General features: G+C 26.3%; 1 protein-coding gene and 1 long non-coding RNA gene across 3 annotated transcripts; both read right to left on the bottom strand.

The window, feature by feature from the left end:
• Window positions 1-1,694: 1,694 nt before the first annotated feature.
• Window positions 1,695-8,832, bottom strand: N-70 (early nodulin-70). 2 transcript variants are annotated; one of them, NR_160967.1, is made up of 12 exons: window positions 8,427-8,832; window positions 7,871-7,919; window positions 7,577-7,784; window positions 5,401-5,575; window positions 5,197-5,268; window positions 4,791-5,039; window positions 4,550-4,676; window positions 3,725-4,011; window positions 2,619-2,817; window positions 2,421-2,506; window positions 2,124-2,200; window positions 1,695-1,998 (listed from the first exon to the last, which is right to left on the bottom strand). NR_160967.1 is itself a non-coding variant. In NM_001415919.1 (12 exons), exons 1-12 carry the CDS (start codon window positions 8,766-8,768, stop codon window positions 1,858-1,860), a joined length of 2,007 nt encoding a protein of 668 aa, NP_001402848.1. In that variant the 5' UTR covers window positions 8,769-8,832; the 3' UTR covers window positions 1,695-1,857. The 2 variants fall into 2 exon arrangements, 1 of the variants encoding a protein (NP_001402848.1); NM_001415919.1 differs by having other exon boundaries at window positions 2,619-2,812.
• Window positions 8,833-12,956: 4,124 nt separating this feature from the next.
• On the bottom strand, window positions 12,957-15,277 carry LOC121174019 (uncharacterized). Its single transcript, XR_005889683.1, has 3 exons — window positions 14,729-15,277; window positions 14,501-14,612; window positions 12,957-13,283 (listed from the first exon to the last, which is right to left on the bottom strand). It is a non-coding gene; the product is annotated as an uncharacterized lncRNA (long non-coding RNA).
• Window positions 15,278-18,978: the final 3,701 nt, after the last annotated feature.

The raw sequence follows: 18,978 nt of genomic DNA, 5'->3' as shown, positions 1-18,978 counted from the left end.
TTTAACTTATACGATAAATGTAATTTATTTTATACTCTTACTTTTTACTCTATAAATACTTATAAAGAAGTTTATCTAACAAGAATTCCAATTATTTTTTTAACATTTTTATTAATATTAATATTTTTTGGTGCATATTAATATTAATCTTTAAGGTTGAGTTTAAGTAAATTCTTTTTTATAATAAAACTTATAAATTTTATATGTTTAATTAAATCATCGTTAAGGATTGATATTAATTATAATTTATTTCGTGTTTATACCACCTAGTAAATATCAATGAATTATTACTCTGTTATTTTAAATTTAAAAAATAATATTAGTTATTAATTTGTTAGCGGAAGAAATTTAAATTCATGATTTTTTTCTCTTTCTTTCCACAAGCAAATCAATCTTATAACTCTGAATTATTACTCTATTATTAATAAGAGGAATAGTTTTAAATTTTTAGGCAACATATTTTTTTATGAATTCTCTTATTTAATAAATTAAAAGAAGTATTAATACTCTTTATATATCACAGCTATTAATTTATTTATTTTTAATTTCCTTTTCTTTAAATGTATTATAAAAATATGTAACATTACTTAATAAGGGTAAGTAAGAGTAAAATAAATAAAGTTATAACATAATGTTAAAATGTAATTTTTAAGAATTTTTTTTAAAATTCCTATAAAAAAAGATAATATTTTAGTTCCTATAAATAGGTAATACTTACTTTTAATTCCTAAAAAATTATATCCTTTTAATCCGTATCATGCATATATAAAATTTGTCATGCTTGATCTCTAATTTTGTAAATGAGTGAAAGGACACGATTTTTTTATAAATTAAAATTTCGAAAATGAGAAACCAAAATAAAATGAATTTTGTTTGAAGAACTAAAACCAAATATTTTTATATTTATATGAATTATATATATATATATATATATATATATGTATATATATAAAAAATAAAGCTATAACTTGAAGTTCAAAAATAATTTTAAATGAACCGTAGACATTAATTGCATGTCTTTATCTATGTACCACTAACTTGAGTGGATAAATAAAATAAATAAGAAAAGCGAAGGCAGTATTATTCCCTAAAAAGTGACTCCTATACATGTAGCAATTATGTTTCTTTTTCAACTCATAATCTTTTGGTCTAGAAAACCTTATGTCTAGACGAGATTAAATATAAAAAAAAATTCTATGATATAAATATTTAACATATCTTCTTAAGATCAAATTTTTATTAAAAGAATTAATTATATTACATCCTTATTTAAAGGAATCAAAATATATATATAATAAATATGGATATTTTTTCTGTTTATTTTACCAATTATAAATTTTCTATATTGGTTATGTATAAAGATGAAGTGTTGGGTTTGTAACCACCCAAGAATTTCTCCTAATACTTTTCTACGCTCAGCAAAACCACTAAACACGGTCAATAAATTTAAAACTTCATTTTCAAATGAAAAATTAATTTATATTGTTTATTGAAGTTTTGCAGCAACAATAAAACGATTTTCAAGTTTCATGGTAGATCGAGTTTAATTAGTTATTTTAAGGAAAAATATTACACTACTTTGAATGTTTGAGTTAGATGCAAATTTGTCTTTAATGTTTAAAAGTGAATAAATTAATTAATTTCGTGATATTTATAAACGGTGTACAATGCACCTTTCTAATATGGTATGTATAAGCGCTATCTTTATTAAAAATGAATAGCCAATATTTGTCAGTTAATATTATTAAATTTTTAAATACTTGTGATAAAATTAATAACTAACAAATGTTTGACAATTTGCTCCAAATACAAAAAAAAAAAAAAACAATTAATCCATAGAAAGCCAATTGTTGTTTGTTATACAGCAACCATTTTAGTGCCAACACATGCATCTACTGCTTCTCCTACAGAAAGGAAAACCCTTCCTCCAATTTTGCTCACGAAGTTAGCTAATCTTAGCTTGTGAATTACATGCCACCTAGGGTTAGCGATAGCTAACTGAAAGAAAGGGAAAGGAGGAATTGATGTCAATCTTTTTGGGTAAAAATAGAAGGTGTAAAATTGATTTGTCAATTGCAAGCTAGATTAAAAGAAATTAACACAAAATAAATAAAAATGATCACCTTTACTCCACTGGAAATCAAATTTTTGTTGAGCTCCACCAGAGAAGCAATTCCCACAGTGTCAATATTTGTAAGACCTATAATGTTATTAAAAAAGAAATATAAGATTGATCTAGTGGTTAAAAATAATAAAGGAAAAATTGAGGAAGAAAAAGTTGAAAGTTCGAATTTTTCTAACTTGACATTTTTAATAGAAATAATAAACTAATATTTTAGGCATTATGAGGGAAATAAAAATTTGATGCAAGATCATATGTTGATAACTTAGGTTAATTAATGCTTTAATGGGAGACTCACTTGAGGCATCAATAATGACGTGTATGAAGGTGTTTTCTCCTCCTTTGCCATCCTTAGCTTTTGCATTGTTCACCCATCTCTCAATCCTTTTCAATATAATGTGTACTCAAGTTTTCATCAAATTTTTCAATACCCATGCATAAAACAAGCAAATAGTAAATTAATTAAAACCCAAGGGTAATGGTAGATAGCAGATACCTTTCCTCTACAAGATTTGCATTTGCAAAACAAAGCCAAGAAGATTTTAAAGAGACTATCAAAACCCCAGGAATGTTGACAGCCATTGGATATTGTTCAACATCGCCGAATGCAGCCGTTCCTGGAAGCCTTCCAATAACCGCTATAGCAGGTTGAATAGAGGTTATAATTATCTTCGCAAATGATATCGCGATCTGCACTAGAAGAATCAAACATACTATCATTAATCTATTTTAACACAAATTAACAAACACGTTAAAGATGAAGTGTTATGATTAGACTTATTAGAGACATTTTCTCTCTTTATCTGCGATTGTCAGTGATATATACCACCAACTAATTTTAAAAACAGTAAAAAAAATAGTGTTAAATATTCTTACTGTTTAGTCTGAAATTTCATTAAAAGATCTTTATTCATTTCCTAAAGTTCTAAAATTAAAAATAAACACACTTAAAACTAACTAGTGATGACGGCTAAAAGTCATAGAGAAAAATTTGCTAATGAATAATATTCGCATTAAAATGACTTAAAGTTCAATATGTTATAGTTTTAAGAGAAGGATAATGCGTTTTCAAAAATTATTATTTTAATTTGTGTATGGTACAATATAAATTTTTATTTTATATAATTAAAACTAACAATAATTAAATATTTGTTAATATATAAATTATATTATAATTAAAATTCATAATAAATAAACTTCTTTGAATATATAATTTATATTTTTATTTATAATAAAAATTTAAATTATAATATACATATATATATATATATAAATTTATTCTATCTGTTGCAATATTTTAAAAAAATTATTGAAATCCAATTTTGGAGTCGAGATAAAACATGGTAGATTATAAAAATAGACAAAAATAAGAAGATTGAGTATTCAAATAAAATATATATGTACTTAAGACCGGCATCATGAGCAGTTGAGTCATGAGCTAGTCCATATGGATAAGTACCATTATTCATTCATGTCATTATTATTATTTATGGGTATCTATATGGGCAGTAAATTATCTTTCAACGTATAATTGAAGTTAAACGTGTCACACAAAAAAATGAAATTAAGCAAAAAAGTTGAAAAAAAAAAACAAAAATATACCCCAATTGCAAGGCCTATTTCCACAGATGCAAACAAGACTCCCAAAAAGGCTCCAGTGCAAGCAAGGAAATCCATTTTATCAACCTTCCAAATTTCACGTGCTTTGTTAAGGTCAATCAGTCCTGGTACGGCCGAGAGAATTATTGCTGCAAGGATTGCTTTCGGAGTGAAATATAAAAGCCCCGTCAAAAATTTAAGTGACATGAGCACCGTAAGTGCCATCACTATGATGGAGACCATGGTTTCAGATCCAGCATTATAGTTCACAGCAGTACGTGACAAAGACCCTGCATGGTTAATTAGCAATAGTCATCAACAAACATTATTGTAAATTTGTTACCAAAATAGAGTGCTCTCTTGTTTCTTACTTATATCCTTCAATATTGTTATTAACTTATTATAAATACCAAAATAGAATAATTTATTGTAATTATGATATGATATGTCATGATTGATGAATAATCTTATCTTTTAAATATGTGATTAGGATTTGATTCTTAATTCCTATGTATGAAAAAACATTTATCTGAAAAGTTATAATTTTCTTAATACATTAAAAAATTGGTGTTTAACTTTTGACCAGAAATATCCAAATTCATCCCAGAAAAAATATATTTGTTCACTTGTTAGTAATTGTCCCTCACTTAATAAGTAGATCAATAAGTTCAATAATAATAAATAAAATAAACTTTAGTATCATCTTAAAATTTGAATTTGAATTTAAGTTTAATTCAACTCAATTTTAATGATAAAAATTAATTCTAATATATATATATATATAACAATGTTAGAGATTTAATGTTAAAAACATGGAGAGGAAATTACCTGATGCAATATAGCAAGAAGTTAAGGATCCAACAATGTTCATTATGCCCAATGATACCACTTCTCTATTGGGATCAATACTGTGTCCTTTTAGAGATGCAAATGATCGGCCAACAGCAATGGATCCCTATGGTTGTACAACAAAAATGTATATATATGATTAGAAAGATTCCCGTCAGTAAAGATTAATAATCAAATTAACTAATTTAAATAGAAATAGTATGAATATGGGGTACCCCACCGTGAGTGAAATAATAGCAATCGTCAACCCTATTCTGATCAAATGACCCACAACTTGGCTATCAAATGTTAACTGATGGAGTGAACTTGGATTCAAGCTGCCTCCTTTAATTGGTCCCAAGACTGCAACTTTGTAGTCCTTCACTTGAAGCTCATTAAAGTTTATTTTGTATGCAATAGCAGATGATCCAATAACAGAAAGGAGAGGAGCAACGTGTGACAACCACATCAGTTTCTTGTTCCTTTTCCCCTAATTGGATATACAACAATAATATAGTTTAACTTTATTACAACAAATTCAGATATATAGAAAATGAACTGCTAGTGTATGAATTAGTTAGTTAGTTAATTTCCACTTTCAAGTAACACTACCGAAGGACAAAAAATACTACTAGTACATTACTAACCAGGAATCTGGTAAATAGGATGAAACAGAGAAATGAGAATCCAATAATTAAATTGTAGGGATGCCATGCTGACTGCAAAAATGTAAGTGAAAAAAAATAATTAATAATTAAACAACTAGCAAAATTAATAATGAAGAACTTTGAGTTGTAATGAATCAAATTCAATGGTCTGTTTAATTTCCACCGGAACTGTACTTTTCTTACTTGGTTTTTGAACGATGTCCAAAGAGATTTCACCACGGAAAACAAATCAGTTTTATTGTTAAAATTATCGATCCCAAATAATCCTTTCAGTTGTTGTAGTCCAATGCCCACGGCAGCTGCTGCCAAGAACCCCACGATCGTGGCTTGTGAAAGATATTCCACCAGAAAACCAAACCTGTAAAATGTGACAAACAGGCTTAGTCATGCCATAATAATTACAGTGTTTGGTTTCACGCCCTCAAACATGATTTTTCAGATTTATGACAAATTAATAGTTATAGTTTTTATATTTCAAGCGTAATTTCTTCTCTCCGGATTTTCAAACACGCATTTAAGCAATAACTATACATGGCATTGACAAGATGAAAATGTGATTGGGATAAATCACCTTTGCAATCTTTTATTTCTTAATTATCTCGTTAAATATTTTTGTTGATATCAATTTTTATTAAAGAATTTGACTTTAGTTAATAAATTTTTTTCTTCTAATTACGCTATTTTTATTTACAAAGTTTAAATTTAAAATATTACTTTAAAAAATCGAATTCAATATCACTTGTTTAATAATGTGCTTTCATGTTTTACTTGACTACTAGTTCATTCAAATTGTTTTTAATTTTCAATAACTCAATGTATTTTTTATTTTTTTATTAACATGGTGCGGTGGATTAATAAAAATAGTTTCTTTAGAATCAATAGGTAGAACACCTTTAGAAGAGTATATAGAAGTCACAAAAGTTGTTGGGCTTTAATTGCTGTAGTTGTTGGGCTTTAACTAATTATGCTACAATCATTTCAAGCTAATTGATTTATGTGTTCGGTGATAAATGATGTTATTTTAACTTTAACTAGTTTTTTTTATTAAAGTTTAATGTTTTTTACTAAAATAACTTTACAGTATCGTTTAATAAAAAATTATTGTTTTAAATTATTTTAAGATAATTATTTCAAAAGTCAGTAAATTTATCATATATAATAGATTATAATTAGATATTTTGTAAAAAAATTTATACTGTATAATCTTTTTTTCCTTTTTATTATATATGTAAAACATAAAATGAATTATATTACAATATAATAATCCATCTTAAAGAGCGTAATATTTTTATGATGCGCGTTGATAATTTTTTAAGAGAAATTATTTTCAAAATACAACATTTTATAAAATAGTATTTTTCACTTATGAAGAAAACATAAAATATTTTTAAAAAATTTTAAGTTAATTAATTATGATCAAAATTATAAATTACCTGCTTTGATTGTTTTTTATTTTTGATTTACTTTCTTATACAAAACTTCTAAATATTTTTGTGTCCTAAATAATTAAAATTTTCCCCTGTATAGTAAAATAGGGTCTTATTTTTATATAACAATAATATATATATATATATACATATATATATATATATATATATATATATATATACATATTGTACTTTTCTTAATAAATGTAACTTTATTTTTATTTAACACTTTTTATATTTTCTAAAAAAATTAAATTAATTAATTTTAATTTTTTTATATTAAAATATTTTTCCTAAAGTTCATTTTTCTCAAAAATTTATTTCTAATATTTTCTTAAAAAAATTCTCAGTTCTAAAAATATGATTAAATTATTTTCTTTAAATTTGTAAAAGATAATATTTTTCCTAAAAATAATTTACTTGTAGTTTTTGTTTTTGCTTAAATAATTATAGATAATTTATTTTTATTTAAAATATTTTTAATTTTTTTTACTAATTTAATTTATATTTTAAATTGTATTCAAATTAAAAATATTTGAATAATATGCAAAATACTTGCTAATTATGTATTAATATAATTTCAATGGGAGTGTAATTAAGTTTAAATCTCATAAAGAATAATTAAGATACGAGTTCTATTTTATAAATGAGAAAAGTATAATGAAAAAGAAAGATTTTATCAAATTTTTAGTAGAAATTAATTATCTATAAAATCAGTAAATATTTGATATGAATAAGATAAGATGGTTACTTAAATATACTCTCCTTTAAGTATTCATACGATTTTCGTGAGAATTGGTGATCCACTTATCATTATGAGTCGTTGACCACGGAGCACTGTCTATAGCGGTCGTCACAACACATTCCATATATATGTCCATATCAAACCCTTTTGATTTAATTAATTAACTGTGTAAACAGCACTTACGTACCTAAAGAGCCCGAAAGCAACTTGAAAAATGCCCGCAAAAAAAGTCACAGTGAAAACAAGTTGGATGTAAGTACTAGAATCATGAATAGGAACTTTCAATGTTTGAATCATTGAGGAAAGTAGCAGTGAATCCACGGATCCAGGTCCGATCACTATCTCCCTTGAACTCGCCAGCATGGCATAAATAAGAGGTGGGACAATTCCTGTATCTGACCAAATCATGCTTAAGGACATTAATTCTAGAACCAATGTGCCTAACTTTTTAGAAAAATAAGTCATTGTTTATGCAACTTACATAGGCCATATTCAGGACTTAGCCGCGCCAAAGTCGCATTTCCCATACACTGCAACACCAATTAAAGGCATGAATTTTGATTGACTCCGTAATTATATCATGTATATTCCTAATTACAAATTTTAAGTGCTAATATCTTTCTTAATATGCTACTTTTTCATCCTTTGTTATAATGTTTTATGTCCTAACCATGATTTTAAATTGAAGACGCAGTTTTTTCCAGGTGTTTGATATTATGAGAAATTGCAAATCAATATAATTATAATTGTGATTGTGGGGATACCAAAAATTTTGACATTGTGATCAAAATTAGGATTTTATAGTTGTATTTTTGGCTATAACGTTATGGTTTTTGGAGCGTTTACAACCACAATTTGTGATCATATTGGTCACGTTTGTCTGCAATTTCTCTCAATATCAAATGTGACGAAACTATGACTGCAACAATAATTTTTTAAAACCTTGGTCAAAATCACAGTTAGACTTTTTCTAAAAAACCTTGGCACTAATGATATATGTGAAGAAAAATAAAATTAATTTCATATAGTAGGTGAACCTGGGGAATAGCGAAGATTGCAAGGGTTAGACCGGCCATTAAATCGCACTTGAGCTTTTGGGCATTGTAGTTTTGGAGTGAAGCAAGAATGGGAAACAAATTTTGCAACAAGGCAAAGGCACGTTTGGAAAAGGGTTGGTTCCTGAGATAAGAGAATGTGTTTGGATTTGGATGCGGTAAGAGGGTTTCCTTGACGTTGTCCACCACCTGACGCAGCATGGAAGGTGGCTCTGGAGCATTGAGCACCCACTGATGAGCCATGTTGTTCTCAATGTCCAAAACCTCTTCTAACGTGGTTTTGTTTGAAGCAACCACCTCTGAGTTACTAGAGCTCCAACACATTTTAGGAACCTAGTGTTGTCAGAGAAGGTGCTTCAATTCTTCACCCCTTCTAGCTTGCTTCTCTATTTTGACATGCATGCCAGTTATTATACACAAAAGGACAATGTGTTTGGACAATGGAGCCTCAATTGTTTCCTATTGTTTAATCAACAAATTGGAGCACATAAACTCTTGCTCTTTGTTGAGTCATATTCCCATGTTTTATTTAGAGTATATTTGCCTCATATTTTTATATAAAAACAATTTAATTCTCATACAATGTTAATATAAAGATTTTTATATTCTCAACTAATTAAAAAACATTCTATATATGATTTTTAAAATAAATATTATAAAAATAATAAACTTATCATGATAAATTATAATTAAATAATAATTTAAAATATATTTATATTAAGAGAAATGTCAGTAACAGTTTTTCTGATACTCTCTCTTAAATATCATTTTTGTGGTAGGTAGAAATTTGAGAAACTAGTTTGAATTCTTCTTTATAACATTAGTACATTCTAATTATTTAAAAAAAATCACTTCTAACAATTTTTAATGTGTTTATTTAATTTTTTTTAAAAAAAATATTATTTTGAAAACCTAGTTTGAGTAGCTTGAAAAATTTTGAAATTATAAATAATTTTTTAAAATAAATAAGATTTTTTATGATTATAACTAGATGGAAAATATTGTTTTTAAAGAAACTTAAACGAATAGATCTTTAATAAATTCATTTATTATTTAATAAGAATTATATAAAGTTAAAAAATAGTATTTCATATTTTCTTCTTGTATATATACAGGTCAGTTGTTCTTTAGCAGCCAAGAAACAAGTGGGAAAAAAATAAGTAATTAAATAAAAGTAATTAACGTGTGAAAGTTAAGATTAAATTACTAGCTCAACTAATATTAAAGTTTGATTTTTAATAAAAATAATCTTTTATCATATTTTATTTATCTCTTTACCAAATTCCAAACTCCAAATTAAGTAGGTCTTTTTCTTCTCATGAACGGCTTAAAAAAACAAGTGAAAAGAATATAAAGAAAGAGGAATCGCCGTAAAAGAATCTAATTAGTTAACGGATCCAGTTGGAGCGATTATTTTAAAAGTTGAATTGATATATGTGTCTCTCAATTTAATGTTGAGGGCGATTACAGAAAAAATTCATTTGTTTATACTACGTACAGGCGTTTACCTCTTTCTAATTAGAATAATATTTTTTTAAACGGTTTTTATAAAAAGTAAGAAAAACATTATAATTCATATGGAGTATTATTTTTCATGTGCATGATTTTTATAAATAAATAAATAAATCTAAATTTGCTAAAAATTATACATTGTTTTCAGCAAAACAAAAAATTATTCAACATAAGACATTCAAACGAGTTAATTGCTTTTCGTAAGCAAAAAAATACACAAAAAAGGAAAACAAAACACAACTGAGAGATGTTCTATACTCTCTTATGGGTATTTTAAACTACTTCGGAGTAACATGATATAAAATTTGATTAACTTTGTTCAAAAAATACTTGACGAATTTACGATTAATTATGTATAGTATTAAAGTATAGAATAGTTAAATATGCCGTTTCATAATTCAATGTCACCTAAGAGCAAATAAAAAAGAATCTCTCGCAATAAGAAAATACCCATCATGTTAAACTAAACTGATTCTCCTTCTCACTTATTGACAAGCCGTTTCCGGTTAAATAAATATTTAAATAATTGAAATTAAAAAATTAGGCAACATTTGTGAATAATGGATTATCATTTAATTTAGAAAAAAATATGATTTTGCAAAGATAGTAAAATTATATATATATATATATATATATATATATATATATATATATAGCTATCAGAAGTAAACAAAAAAGAAAAGCCTTGTCTGTTCTTGATGCTGAAAGAAAAAGGATCATAAAAAATGTTAAACTATATTACAATCCGTGGGGGCGTGAATCTACCTGCTTAAGCAATTAAGGAGCCACTACGTGCTAAAAACAAATTTGTTGTCGCTTATTTATTTTTTCTTTTGATTCAATTGTTTTGATGCATTAGTATTTTTTAATAAAAATAATTTATAATTTACAAATTAAGTAAAATTTAATAAGTTAATTTGAATTTCACAAAGTTAACTTGAGAAAATAAATATATTTATAGGTGATTATTAGTTTATTTTAATTTTGATAAAATGTGAGTGTAAAGATTTATGACTTAATTGTATTTTTGTTCCTATAATTTATCAAATTAGTAATTTTAATATTTTTGGTTCCAATTGCTCAAATCAAATTTTTATAATTTTAAAATCAATAAAATTATAATCTAAAATATAATTATAATATAGAAATTTATATTATATATATATATATATATATATATATATATATATTATTCTATCAAATATCAAATTTTTATAAGAAAAATGATTTATTGATATTTCAAATTTAAAATTTTATTTCAAAAATTGTATTTTATATTAATTGAACTAAAATATAATTAATACAGAAAAATCAAATGTTGATTCTAGTTATAAAATAATTAATTAATTTTACTTATTTAATCTCACTATTCTATACTTTAATACTATACATAACAATCGTTACAATGCTTAACTTATTTGAAATATGTATGAAATATATATCATATGTAACTTAAGAGTGTGTTTGATAAGTTATTCCAACAGTTTATAAGCTACTTTAACTTATATATTTTTTAATATTATACATCTTAATTATGGCTTCGCCATTCTACATTAAATAATATTTTTTTATAAAATTGTATGTTTTTATTTTTTAGTTACATATTATTATTGATGTAATAATTTTTGTTTGTATTTCATTAAAAAATCAAAATTAAAATATCATTTTTAAAAATATGTTTAAAATTTATTTTATATTTAATTATTGTAATTAAAATTGAAATAAACTTCTAATTATATCTTCAAAATTAATATTATTTTTTAGTTTATACATTTTACCAAAAAATATTATATTAATAATAATATCTTATTTCAATCACTAAATTAACTGCTTAAAATAATGGCATACTCAATTTTTTAATAATTAATTATTATTTTTCGTATGTAATTAATTTGTTTTGCATTTTCTTTTTAACGAGCGGTAAAATGTTTCTATTTTCCAATCAATTTTTCCTTGTGTTTTGAGTTGGGCTCGTTGCCAAAGCCCAACTCCCCATGTATTCATATGCCAATTTTAGATGGGCTTATTAGACCAATTCATGAGCTCCAACTCTAATCAGATCATTTTCGTTCCTATTGTCAGTCTTTAGGTCTTTATGGGGGATCATACTAAAAGAATTTATTAAAAATTTGAAATCAAAATTTAAAAAAAAATACAAAAAGAGAAAGTAGAGAGAATTTCTAATTTTCATTGCATTACCCACGTGATTTGCGTGGACATTATTTGTCTCTCGATCTCAGCATTAAAATTGATATAGGAAACATCAATTATGGGCTGAGGGACTACAATAATAAATGTTAGCAATCAAATACTTTTAATATATGTAGTTTGGTGAGTTTGGATGAAGCCTCACATAGTCACTTTGATGACACCAAATTGTAATGGGCTAGGTGTGTGTTGTGTTGTTTGTATTTGATAAGCTCAGTCTTGGTCTTGTTTTGGCTAAAAGAGAAGTAATTCGTTGAAGTTAAGACTTAAAACTTTAACAAGTGAAAATAAGCTTTTTTATAAGACCAATGAATCAAGCGCATAAAATTGAATGTTATACATGTTTCATTAAGTCTAGTTATGAATGGAAATGTTAAAATGTGTAATCCATTATTTGGTATTGCAAATTGAGATTCTATGCAGGGTAATCGATTGTACACAGGGTAATCAATTAGCGCTTAGAATTTGTTTTATGAAATGAACTAGTTTCCTTTAATCAGATCATGAGAGACTTCCTTTGGGGTAAGGTTGGATACAATAGGAAATTTAATTAGGTAAAGTGATGTGAACTTGAGTAGGAGCGGATCGTTTGATACAGGCTACGGAGGTTTAGATGACGCCACTTCCGGTGAAGAAAGATAAGTCAGGGTAGACGCCACAAGGATTACCTTGATAAGTCTGAGATTGATTCAACAAGGAACTCAGAGAGAAACTCTCACCAAATTTTATGAAATGCCAAAAGTTCCTTTATTGAAAACAAAAACAAATACTTATAGTGTATCTGAATAAAAAGATAAAAATAGACATGGGTCTTCTAAACAGTTTGGGCCAAAATTACAATAAAAATAAATTATAACTAAAAACTTATTTAACTTAGGCCTTCAAGTTAGTTTTGGCCTTCAGCAACAATTAGTAGTCTTAGTAGTGCCTCTACCTCTGAGCCTTCATCTTTCTCCACTTGAACCTTCAATCATCATCAATGACAGCTATACAAATGACCAGTCTTGTCTCTATGACGTGTTAGACTTGTTTAAGTCTGCCTCTGGTCATGGGCCCTTCAAGTGCTTCATGGTCCTTGCCCTTGGTTATGTCCTCATCATAAAGTGGTATTAGCTATGTCTTCCAAAAACAAATAAGGGGGTTTAGGAGTTAAAGATCTAGAGTTATTTGACTTGGCTCTATTAGTGAAATGAAAATAGGAAGAAGCTTTACGAAATAGGGTAATAATTTCAAAATATGGAAAGTATGACTATGAGAGAGTGAGAGACGCTAGAAAGTTAGTTTTTATAAATAATAATAAAAAAAAGGTGAATATGGTGGAAGTTAGGAGATTGATAGAAAAAAAATAGAACAATGAAGAAGACTAGCTTCAAAAGGTAGTAAGCATAAAAATGGGCAATGCATGGAGGTTATAGACTATTCTAATATGATAGATAGGTCAGTGAAATTAAGTTGGAGGATGTTTAGTAGAGTGTTTTCGATATCAACATGTAAGAAAAAATTGATGGAAGCAACGGGTTCTAGGAAAAATGGAGCTTGGAAATGGAAATTTTGCTAGCATATAGAAGTGTTGGAATGTGAGAAGGATTTACTAAATAATTTGACTAACCTTATTAACAATACAATTTTGATTAGGGCTACTCATAGTTGAGTTCTAGAAAGAACATTGAACCAAACTAAACCAAATCAAAAAATAGTTCCAAAGAATTGAACTGAACTATTTATTTTTAATCTCCAACTCAACTGAAATATTTAATAAGTTTAGTTAACTAGTTCTATATTAAAAACTGAACCAAATTATTATATCAATGAACCACTTCTATATTAAAAAGAGAAATCAGGGCAAGCTTTGCATGTGTGCATTATGCAGGTCGCTGGTCCTTGACAGGTATCCCAAATCACCAGAAAACTAATGCATTTTAAATGAGATAAAACACTGTGAGGCTTGATCCAACAGTTGAGAAAGAGTGTGAGGATTGATGCATGTCCAGCGGTGCTAAACAAAAAGAGAGGCATTAATTTGGCTTCTACACCATAGCCACTCACACATGAGAAATAAGAAAGAGGGGATCATCCTTAACAATTCGCAAAGAGGAACAAGTGCATCATTGAACCACTCTGAAGGAACAGTTCATGAGTTCTATAAACTGAACTTAATAAAAAAGTTCGATTCAGTTTATTTTTAAAAATAGTTCAGTTTTTATAACTAGGTCTGTTCATTAATTCTCCAATAACTCAGTTCTAAACAGCGTATAAATATCAGGAAGTTACTCAGTGAAATCAACATATAAAAATCTTCAGCATTAGACTTCCCATAAGGATAATAATCGTTGTACCTCTAGAATGCATTGCTCTAGCTTGGTAGGCCCTTACAATAGAATCCCAACAAAAGACAAAATATTTAGGAGTGAGGTCTTGTTTTATCCACAATTAGTTGCTTTACGTTTTCTGCAAATTAATATGATCGACTTCGAATCAACAAAAACATCTATTCTTTAAATGTCTAGTTTCATATATATCACATATAGCAACAATGCTATGATTGATTGGGTAAGGGTACATACCACATTATCTTGTTGTGGAAAAATAAATTTTGGTTTGGGTCCTAGCTATCAATAGGAATTTTGAAAGAAAAAAAAGAAAAAAATTAACTCAACTTTGTATCATATGATCAATGATCAATATGGTTATATAGGAATCAAATTTCTTCCAATTCTTCTCAACTCTTTTTTCTCGAAAGTAAAAGAAATGATCAAGTTAGAAACTGATCATATATTAAGGTTAGATTTAATAATGCATCTAGGAAGTTTTATGAATGGTGCCAGAATCCGATTCCATGATCTTCTCTTGTTATATCTCAAAATCTCTTGAGCTAATTCCATTAAAAAAATTGTTGACGTGCTTAAAGAGATTATTTCTTGTATTCCAGATTTATAATACTATTTTGCTCTTTTCCAAAAAAGAAAAGTCTATCACAATTCATAAACTATCATGTTGGGCTTCAAATTTAACTCATTTGGAAACATTTTTTTCATCTGTAAATATTGAAGATAATATTAAAATATTTATATAATTCACGTATTTTTCTCAAGCGTAAATCTCTTTCACGTTTAAAAACGTTTTGAAGTCAAGTTAATAAGAATTAAGATCTATTCCTTTTCTTTTAAGGAGCCGCTTATGGTTTGGTGTAGTTAATTAGTGTATTAATGTAGACATAATTGAGAACGACATCGAAGATGTCAATATTAGGGAATTATATTGTCTTGTTGGTATGCTCATGGAAAAATATAAAGCAATACATAGTTGAATAAATTGAGGCAACCATTCAAAAAATTAAGAATAAAAATTGTTAGACAAGGACCCATCACCTATTAGAAAAGAACACCTGTAAATATAATTGACGGGAATGATGTTGATGGGTCCATCTCGTGACGACACCACATATCCTACATATCTTTGGTGCTAGGCTTGACAATAATTCAAATATTATACTTTTCGTTTTCTGTTCCACTTTTATATTAGAATTAACCAAATAAGCAAGGCACCCAATAATAGAGACTAATAGGCCAATTATTATTGCCGAATATGCAAACTATTTTTTAAATCCAAATTAAAAAAATATAGTATTTTAAATTAGAAAGAAAGATCCTGCACAAATTAATAATGAGTGATTATTGTGATTGCATTTAATTTAACGTAATTCATTTTTTAAAAGATGAAAATGATATGACAAGGATATGAAGATTAGTGATTATGGCGTCAGTAATATGCTAGAGTCCCAAAGGGTAGGTGAAATTGTAAATATTTACTATGTAAAGAAGTGTGGTTTTTGAAAGAAAAAGGAGGGTTAATATTTTTATTTTAAATTGATAGAATTATATATATATATATATATATATATATATAACATAAATAAAATAATAAGAAATTAAGTTTATGTTATTTTAATATTTAAAAATATTAAAAAATAAAATATTTTTTAATTAACTCCCAATACATATCTTAAAATATTAAATTATTTACTCACATACTTTTTATAAACAGAAGCTAGAAGAATATGACCATCATCAAGAAACTACTCGTTAAGGGAAACCCGTTCTCATATTTTTAAAGAGGACATAATCTTGTTTAAAACTCTAAATTGTTTGCTTTAACCTGCATTAGCACCAATTTTATTTTCAACTGAAATAGAGTGAATTTTAAATTAAAGTACATTCAAACAATATTTTTTTTAAAACTATATCAATATATTTTTATTATTTATGATCGAACTATCCAGTAGGCAGTCAAGCAATTAGATCCGTTCATTATAATTCCTCTCAGGGTCATCAGCATAAAAATACTGCTATAGAACAATTCATAATTTAACTTTTTAAAGATTTTCTTGTAAAAAAAAGACATTTTAAAGATTTTAAAGTGGACTGAAATCAAACGTTGAGATAGCTCTAGTATTTTTTATTATTATTAGTATCAGAAGCAGTGCTGCTAAAAAAACTAGTTTTTAAAAAATAATCATAACTATTTTAATATAACTAATTGAACAAAAGTAGTTATAAAATTATAACTAATTTTATAGTTATGGTTATTTCAAATAATATATTTTTTATTTAAAAATAGTTATAATTATAAAAATATAACATTCTTTAGAAATGGTTTTTTAAATAACTTATTTTTATTCTTTCATAATTAATCAATAAATGATTTTATCTATAATTTGTTGTATTATTGGTTATATAACTAGTTTATTCGCCGTTATATATATAGTTCTATTTTAAAAACAATAACTAGTTATATAAAATTAGCTATAGTTATAATAATCACTTACAATCTAGTAATTTATTTGATACACTATGCTTATTTAAATTAACTCTTAAATATATGTTACGAAACCCACAACTATACGAGAAAAAAAAAAAGAGAATGAACCAAAAAACCATATTTAATTTGTTTGTGACATTTTTTTTAATCTTACTATTTTTTTTTCATTTAAAACACCAAAGTTGTCTCTTCCCCAAATTATTTTATCAACTTGTCTAAGGGTCTCAATTGGTTGATGAGTAAGATGCATAATTTATTGTAAATCCTTTTAATATTGTTTTTATCCTCATAGATAAAAAAAAAAATTATCACCTTAATATCAAGAAAATTTCTCAATTATTAAAGTTCAAAACTTACAAGTTGATTAAATTAATTATTCCTTAGGATTTTAAGTAGTTTGCTTATTTTAAAGTAGTTATAATGTTATATCTTAACATATATGGCCACCAAACGAATAAATTGAGTTAAGTTTTGATTTCTTAAAAAAAATTTAAATTTGAATTTCATAGATGAAAAAATAATTTTAATTACTTTACGGGTCGTTAAACTTTTATCAAATTTTTAATTAGAATCCCGAACTTATTTAGTTTCAATTAGGTTCCTCGACCTGTTTTCGATTAAGTTCATGTCAAGACTTTTTAAAAAATCAACATAAATTTAGGCACCTAATTGAAACAAAAAAAAAAGTGCAAGGATCAATTAAAAATGACAAAGAATTCAAAATTTAATTAAAAACTGTGAATCTTTCTATGTTAGTATTTTTATCCTTGCGGTTCTAAACTGGTTGAAGAACCTAAGAATAATATTGAGTTTATAACATACAAAAGTAAGAATACTGGCTTGTAGAGATGAGATCAATGGCATGTAGAGGTTGGTAATTTTTAATTAGGTCTTTAAAGTATTTTTAACCTTGAAGTATTTTTTTCAATTGGATTTTTGAATTTGTATTTGTTTTAGTTAGGTCCCAATTGAAAAATTAATAGACAAGGAAAAAAACACAACATATTTTTTAATCATGTTATTAACGTGGAGCATATTTATCAATTTAATCCATAATTGAAAGTTTGATTTGCTAATGTGGTCTCTCTTCCATTCCGACTACATTTTTATTTACTCACAAACTGAACTTTGAGACTTAAAAAAAAACCTAATTCACTTTCATTTGTACTAACAACTTATGAGTAAAATGCAAAAAGTTTGAAAAGAAATAGCAGTAGCAGAGAGTGATGGAGTACGTTTGTAATAGATGCGGGGTAAAATGAGGGACAAGACGCGCAGGTGCCAAGCATTGGGTAAACAGAGTAATAGATGTCAATTTCTGGTTTGGTTGTGTTGTGTTCTTATGCGCCATTCACTCAATCATTGCCAAACCATCAACATTCTTTCATGCTTAACATCAAGGGCCTATTGTTCTTCATCATATACAGTGCCCCCTTTAGATTTCTTCCTTTTCCTTATCTATATATTAAAATATATATTCAAACACTAAAGTAGATATACGTAATAATATTTACACCTTCAATACCAGTGCTTGAATATGGCGATTAATTTGAGGAAGGAAAACTAAAGAAAATGACTCCTACTGTAAAACTCATTGCTTTTACGTGGTATGAAGATTGGAGAGTAACCGCAATCACCGTCAAAGGGTTAATTAGAATATAATAATGCAGCCTTAATTACCTTTACGCATCGTAACTATTATCCAGTGGATAGTACTTTGTCATGAAAATCCTTCTAAAGGTTAATTATCTTTCTTTATAACCGATAATGTGATGTTTTATTAGTCTAATTTATTGCTTAATAAATTATCTTCCAGTAAATATTAAAACCAAACATAAATAATCGTGGAAGCTAATATATATATATATATATATATATATATATATATATATATATATATATATATATATATATATATATATATATATATATATATATAAAAGAGAAATTATTGGATAGTAAGAAAATCAATTTGGTCGAAAGTAAACTAAAAGTT

This window comes from Glycine max, chromosome 18, assembly GCF_000004515.6.
Source record: "Glycine max cultivar Williams 82 chromosome 18, Glycine_max_v4.0, whole genome shotgun sequence".
Lineage (NCBI taxonomy): Eukaryota > Viridiplantae > Streptophyta > Magnoliopsida > Fabales > Fabaceae > Glycine > Glycine max.
This window is presented reverse-complemented; position numbering and strand designations above follow the sequence as displayed.